Source organism: Brachyistius frenatus, unplaced genomic scaffold (genome assembly GCF_029030835.1).
Source record: "Brachyistius frenatus isolate BFR_SWC_R1_liver_20210118 unplaced genomic scaffold, ASM2903083v1 Contig_424, whole genome shotgun sequence".
NCBI classification, from domain to species: Eukaryota; Metazoa; Chordata; class Actinopteri; family Embiotocidae; genus Brachyistius; species Brachyistius frenatus.
In genome coordinates, this window is record NW_027211023.1 from 132,501 (window position 1) to 140,000 (window position 7,500).

The 7,500-nt window shown below is 44.8% G+C and overlaps 1 protein-coding gene across 3 annotated transcripts in view; it reads left to right on the top strand.

Moving 5' to 3' along the window:
- Nucleotides 1-5,757: 5,757 nt before the first annotated feature.
- The window catches only part of LOC138637026 (prolyl-tRNA synthetase associated domain-containing protein 1-like), a 3,540-nt gene continuing 1,797 nt past the window's right edge, over nucleotides 5,758-7,500 (top strand). The window contains exons 1-3 of one of the 3 annotated variants that reach the window (XM_069725459.1): nucleotides 5,758-5,948; nucleotides 6,966-7,091; nucleotides 7,197-7,302. In XM_069725459.1, the coding sequence (XP_069581560.1) occupies nucleotides 5,868-5,948; nucleotides 6,966-7,091; nucleotides 7,197-7,302 (313 nt within the window). In that variant the 5' untranslated portion in view covers nucleotides 5,758-5,867. Of the gene's footprint in view, nucleotides 5,949-6,171; nucleotides 6,228-6,965; nucleotides 7,092-7,196; nucleotides 7,303-7,500 lie in introns of those variants that run through there. The other 2 variants (XM_069725460.1, XM_069725461.1) reach the window with 2 other exon arrangements.

Below are 7,500 nucleotides of genomic sequence, written 5' to 3' on the forward strand. Positions count from 1 at the left end.
TCCTCACGCGCTCAGCCTCGCACGAGGATAGAGAGAGCGGGAGGGAGAGCGAGGGAGCTGTGACTGACAGGTGACAGGATGGTAAACAGGTGAAGGTGGGCTGCAGTTAATGAACACATTAGAAGCTGGAGGTGACCAACCAGTAACTCTTCATAAAGATAAGGTCAGCAAATCAGGTGGAGTCATGAAAGAAAAGAATAATCATCATTTCGTCCTATTTGATATTTGTTTCAAATGTTAACGTTCATCGTTGGTACCAAGTGAATGTTTCTACAAAGTTTGGTGAAATTCCTCCAAGTTGTTCTTGAGATATCGTGTTCCCAAGAACCAGACGGACAGATGATGAGAGGGACGTGAGGTCACTGTGGCCTTGAACTTTGACCCTACACCATGAAACTTCTATCAGTGCATCCATGAGGCCAAGTGAACGATTGTGCCAAATTATAATAAATTCCATCGAGGTGTTCCTGAGATATCACGTTCATGAGAGTGAGTTGAATTGGGTTCACAGTGACCTCTAATGTTGACCTTTGACCCTCAAAATCGTATCTGTTCATCGTTGGTACCAAGTGAATGGTTTTGATAAGTTTGAAGAAATTCCTTCGAGATGTTCTTGAGATGTCGCGTTTACAAGAGCGGGACGGACGACCTGAAAACATCTGGAATACAGACCAACACCTGGAAACCCAAACAATATGAAGCGGTGGATATTTTTAAACAGCTGATGTTTAATTCCCTCCTAACGGACGCAGAACTCCTGAAGCGGGAAACAATCTGTCCGTCAAACTGCGGTGACTCAGCATCAATAAACACAGATGATGATTAATGTGGTGATGAAGCTCTTGAAGGATTTTCAATTTAAAATCTGGATCAACCAACCGACAAACAAATAAACAACACAAAGCATTAATTCATGATAATTATCTTTAACTCAAAGAAAATATTCAACTAAAACAACATGAAGGGAATTTCTCTGTTTACTTAAACTCATAACTCAGTAAACAGAATGATGCTTTTTATTATCAGACATCTGCAGTGATTATTGATCCACTCTGGATCCACTTTGACTTCAACAACATAAAAACCTTCGTGTTAAAGAAGAAGAATGTGCAGCAGCGTTTGATTTCATATTTCTGAGATGAGTGAGCGATGAAGAGGACGGTGGAGGAGGAAGAAACAAACCGGAGGACCTTCAGAGAGTCGCACCTCAAACACCGAGGAGACGAACAGCTGACGGCACGCAAATCAGTCACAGGAGCCAAATACACTCCCAGTTATTATTAATGGCTTTAATTCTGTTTTATTAACTTTTAATTTACTTTACACTAAACAACAAAAAATGTACACAAAATGACAGAAGTAACCTCAAAACAGACAGAAAATGACACAAATTTGATATAAAATTACTGCAGAGACAAAAAAAATCCTTCTAAGAGATGAAAAACAAACAAAAAGAGACATGAAATTACCAAAATTATATCCAAAACTAGCAAAATTTTACTTTCAAAAAATGACCAAAGAAACACAAAAAGAAGCTGCAGAGCTGAATTTATTGATTCTTTTAAGAATAAAGCGCCTCAACTCTGATATGTGGAAACTTTACACAAAACCAGCAGGAGACACATTTCTCTACCTGGAAGAAACCTCGGAGGATCCCTTCCACCCGGGAAAGATCCACTTTATCGATCCACAACGTCTGCAGAGAGCTGCAGGTCCGAGGGAGGAAGAGCAGACGAACACAGGAAGTCATGCTTATAAGGGAGGGAGGAACAGTTATTATGGGATATGTGGGTCTTTAGGTCAGCGCTGTGAGGACAAGTCATTACGTTGATTATCTGCTGATCTGCTGCTGCTCCATTCACATCAGGGACAGATCCCTCACCGAGGAGGACCGTCCCTCACCGAGGAGGACCGTCCCTCACCGAGTCTTAACTGTTTCTGTGTTTTGGTGGTTTAATATAAATTCTCTCACAGAAGAATAATCAGAATCAAAATGTGTGTTTAATGACAGAAACCCTGCATCCATTTAATCACCAGTTAAAGTGATGGAAGCTGAGAGTAATGGAGAGCGCACACACACACACACACACACACACACACACACACACACACACACACACACACACTCGTCTGAATTCACATCAATACGTTGGCGATGTGAACAGTCGAGACACAATAGAGTCGTCTCAGCTCCATCAGCCTCCTCCGCAGGGTCACACCCCCACTGGTCACCACGGTAACCCTTCATTTAAAGACACGGCACCTCTTCAGATTGGACAATTTTGCAATTTCGTAGTCGTGTTCAAAATCTTTAACATAGATTTCCTTCACCGCAGCATGTTCTACAGTGCGAGGACCACTAAACCGTCTTATGTCCCAAGAGTGGTTCCTGAAGAAGAATGTTTTAGTTTTGTGTGTGAACATTATGAATCCTCCAGTTCAGATTCTGTCCGTCACCATCTTTGCTAGTTCGGAGCAGGAAGTGACCATATTTGGACGAGCTGGGGGAGGAGCCAGAGGTGGATCTGACCGATCTGATTGGAAACCTGACAGTACTATGTATTGGAGCCGACCTCTAGTGGCACTCGCTGGTATTGCAGCTGAAGACACTTCTGGATCAGAACCATCTTACAGACCTGAAGCTACGAACTCTTTTAGAAACAGTTTATGGGTGCAGTCAGGTTTCCGGTATAGGTGGGCGGGGCATAGTGTCCTCACTCCTCCCCTTCTTGTCCAAACATGGTCACTTCTGGGTCAAAAATATCAAGATGGCGCTGGCTAAAATATCAACCTCAAGGCTTCAGAATGGCAGCTCACAGACTGACGGGTGATTTCACTGTTGGTTGCCACTAATTTAAGACAAAGAAAATATTCCCTGTGGTTCCTGTAACTCTCTTTTTTCTCGATTTGAAACTGGGTGAAAACCAGAAGCAGATAAAATTCTTAAAAAGAATTCTGCTGCTTTTGTAGATTGTGTGTGTGTGTGTGGGGGGGGGGGGGGGGGGGGTTGTTTTCTTGTTTTCTGTCGCCTCTGAACAGCATCTGAATAGAAGTTGCAGAGAAACAACCTTCAGAGGAAAAACACAGGAACAGAAGACGAAGGAGTTTCTTTTCACCTGATGTTGGTCGTCGGTCCGAGCAGAGGCGAGTCGCTCCTCCAGACATCCACACGGATCACTTCAGTCCAACTTCACCCGCTAAACTCAAAGATTTCAGCCCTACAGACATTAAAAAGTCGTTTAGAGATGATGAATGTGATCGATATTTGTCCGGTAGGAACTCCTCAGTGTGACATCTACCAAACCAAATGGTGGAAATACAACAGTTTAGTGATGGACAGAAAAAAAAAGAACAGAAACTCCTTTTAAAGGTTGCGGGACGTACCAAGTGTTTGATTGAGGAGGGGTGACACGTTTCTATAAACTCCAACCTGAGCTGACGGGGCTTACAAGGGTGAGATGGGAAACTATACGATTATGAATCTACTCTGAAGTGTAAAATCATGTAAAATATTTGATTGTGTGTAATTTATTTATTTAGTTTTGTGTGCTTGTGAGGACCAGTCCTCCCTGTGGGTGGGTGTGGCCTGTGGTGCTCGTTAGCAGCAGCCTATTAAAAGCCTGTAAATTCATATTATTAGGACCTGCTGCCTCCTGGTCTGCAGTGGGTTTGTTGGGTTTGCAGACAGACTGATTTCACTCTCCTGACATCATGAATGACCTCATAAAGATGGATGAACAGGTCGACAGGCAGGTGAGTAGGTGGAGTCTGTGGAAGGAGGTTGGTCCTCCACCCTGCTGCTTCCTGCATCCGCCGCCAGCCGAGCAGAAGTCCTGACATCCGCAGGATCACTTCCACAGTGAGAGCACATCGTTCCTGATGAAGATGAACGGCTTCATCAGCTCTGCTGCTCCACCCGTCAGAGTTCAGAATAATATAGTTATAGAATAAAGCAAGACAGACAGAAAGAAGTTACTTCTTTTAAGATTTAGATATTTCGGTCTGTCATTTCTTCATACTTTCCCTGTGATTGTCTCCAACCTCTCCATGAAATGAATGCGCTGATTAGACCGGATTTATTAAGTAAGCTTTCACATACAGAGAATTTGTCTCGATGAAAAACGATCAAACTATATGCAAAAGAAAAATACTACAAAACAGGCAACAACCACGAGGAGGTGATTCTAGTTTTCTTAAAACCACTTTTGAAAGATGTTGTGTGAATAAAGTTGTTGATTATATTTAAAACGATGAGATTTTAGCCTCTAATAGGAAATGAATCAGTCAAACAAAATTCTGCTCACCAGGCAGTCTCAACCACCGACTGTTTCTAAAAGAGTTCGTAGCTTCAGGTCTGTAAAATGGTTCTGATCCAGAAGTGTCTTCAGCTGCAATACCAGCGAGTGCCACTAGAGGTCGGCTCCAAAAAGCCTCCGGCTCCATAGACTCCCATTCAACTTCTGTCATCAAATCCAAAGTGAATAAAATGTGTCCATCAGTTATCTCGGTGTTGTTAGCTAAAGTCACTCCTTCTTCTTAGTTTTCTGGAGGTCCATCTGAAAATAATCCCTCATTCATTAGAAAAGAAGATTCAAGAAGACCTGTTTTTGGGGGTGTGTCTGTTTGATTGACAGGCCTGTGGTGCAGTCAGGTTACAGCTATGGGAAATAAAATACTCGTCAACCAAAATCCAGCAAGTAAATTATAACAAAAAGAAAATACGGTCAAACTGTATTAAATATCTGAAGTAATCCAAACTCAGAACAACAAACCCAACTAACATCTCCAGAGAGATTCCTGAACATCGGACCCATCAGGACGTGTCCTGCCGGAGGATTAACCTCCTGCATCCGCAGCTCGCTCAGCACCGCCGCTTCGACCCAAATCTCAGTTTCATAATGTTAATTTGTTAAAAGAGCAGCAGGTTCAGCTGGAAGCTCCAATAAACTGGGTCACCGTGTGAATTAATGCTTCATCCATTACCGACAAATATGTTTTATAACACGGCGTGCAGGTGGAAGTTGGACGCGGACGACACGACGACGTGTCCTTCAGTGTGTCTTCAGGGTTGGAAGGACGGACGTCACCGAATCCTGAAGGCGGAGAACAGAACATCTAGTTTTAATATTTACCCTCTAATGTCCTCAAGAAGAAAAGAAATGGAGCAACAACAACTATCACAGTTTTTTAATGTTGGCGTCTGCAGATGGTTCATATGAAGGTGGTTTTGTGTCATTTTATGCAGAATAAAAGTCTGTTTTCAGAGGAAATCAAAAAATAAAGTTTGTAAATAAAAATAATTATTTGAATTGTAAACACAGTTTGGTTATTTTCAGTCAGACTCCAGAATTGACCTTTTTTGAGTCAATGTTAGTTCTAACATTAGTTTTCTTTATGATGGCATTTTTTGTTTGCATCACCTTTATATTTACTTTCATTTTTGTCTAACAAAAGGTTCTGTTGTAAACAACCATTGTTGTTTCTAGAGCTTCTTTTTTTTTTAAAGCAAACATTCTTTTTTTTTCTTCTTTCTTTGTTACAACAGGACCTCAGGAATAAAAAGAGGAAGAAGACTTTGAGTTTAAGAAGATGACCAAATGTTTTCATGTCACATTTTTCAGTAAGTTATAAGTTGGTCTGTTTGTTTGTTTGTTTGTTTGTTTGTTGTAGTGGGTGGCAGACACCAAATTGTAATCCGCTGTGGAGCCAGAAGGCGGCGATGTCGCAGCATGTGCGCACGCAACTACCGGAAGAAAGAAGCGTGCAGCTCTTCCTGTGCCTGCCGGTTCCACTGAGGTTCCACTGAGGTTCCACCGGGTTCCCCCTCCGTGTCTGTCTCTGTCCTGCGGTTCTTGAAGCTGCTGAACATGTCGGAGGACCTTCGCTCCGAACTGGAAACGTTCCTGCAGACTCTGAACATCCGGACGCGCTGCGTGGAGCACCCGCCGGTAAACCGCTCCGGTTCTCCGTGAATCAATCAGTGTGAACGAAACAACCATCTCTGAACCGGAGTGATTCGCGCTGCTGTTCCGCACTTCGTGTGCTGTAACTTCGCTGTGGACGAGTGTGTTGTCCTGCAGTGTGTTGTCCTGCAGTGTGTTGTCCTGCAGTGTGTTGTCCTGCAGTGTGTTGTCCTGCAGTGTGTTGTCCTGCAGGAAAACGCTGTTCGTGGACACGTTGTCACGTGAGGCGGAGCGGAGCTGCACGGCCTGTACTGATGAGCCGAAGTGAGCATCAGCTGGGAGGGAGGAGGAGCAGTGTGGACGGGTGTTTGGGAGGGAGGAGGAGCAGTGTGGACGGGTGTTTGTCCCGTCAGCTGGGAGGGAGGAGGAGCAGTGTGGACGGGTGTTTGGGAGGGAGGAGGAGCAGTGTGTTTGTCCTGTCAGCTGGGAGGGAGGAGGAGCAGTGTGGACGGGTGTTTGGGAGGGAGGAGGAGCCGTGTGGACGGGTGTTTGGGAGGGAGGAGGAGCAGTGTGGACGGGTGTTTGGGAGGGAGGAGGAGCAGTGTGTTTGTCCCGTCAGCTGGGAGGGAGGAGGAGCAGTGTGGACGGGTGTTTGGGAGGGAGGAGGAGCCGTGTGTTTGTCCTGTCAGCTGGGAGGGAGGAGGAGCAGTGTGTTTGTGGAGAATCCGTTTAACGGGAGAAGCAACGTGTTTTTGACCGGAATCTTTCAGCAGCAGTTTACTGCGAGTTCTTTCTGAAATGTTGACGTCATATCTTTACTAAAAGTTGACAACATTTTAAAGTGTTAAAAAAAATAAAAAATACAGCAGCGACCTGCTGTGACCTGCAGAGGGCGCCACAACACAGCGTGTCTGTCCTGCACCTTCACGTCATGTAGAGTCTGCTGGGGTGGACAAAAAAACAGGAACACCTACCACTCAGTCTGATGGATCAGCATTTGGTTTCCTCCTGTTTGTTGTTGTTATTTGTCTGAATGATGTGTGACTCCGCCCCCTTTCTCAGGTGTTCACGGTGGAGGAGATGATGCCTCACCTGCAGGAGGTGAGCGGAGCCGTCACCAAAAACCTCTTCCTGAAGGACAAGAAGAAGAAAGGCCTGTGGCTGGTGTCGGCCCGCCACGACCGCCAGGTCCGACTGCACCTTTCCTGACCTTTGACCTCCGCTTTTAACGCACGATGAGATCGCCGGGTCACCTGAGATGACATCACAAACCGTCGTCCTGTCTGTCTGCAGGTGAACCTCAACGAGCTCGCCAAGAAGCTCGGCGTCGGCAGCGGCAACCTGCGCTTCGCAGACGAGGCGGCCATGTTGGAAAAACTGAAGGTCGGAAGGAGTTCAGGCAGGGAGTTTGTGTGTCTGCGTTGTTGTTGTGTCTCTTTGTGTTGTTGTTGTGTCTCTTTGTGTTGTTGTTGTGTCTCTTTGTGTTGTTGTTGTGTCTCTTTGTTGTTGTTGTGTCTCTTTGTTGTTGTTGTGTCTCTTTGTGTCTCTTTGTGTTGTTGTTGTGTCTCTTTGTGTTGTTGTGTCTCTTTGTGTTGTT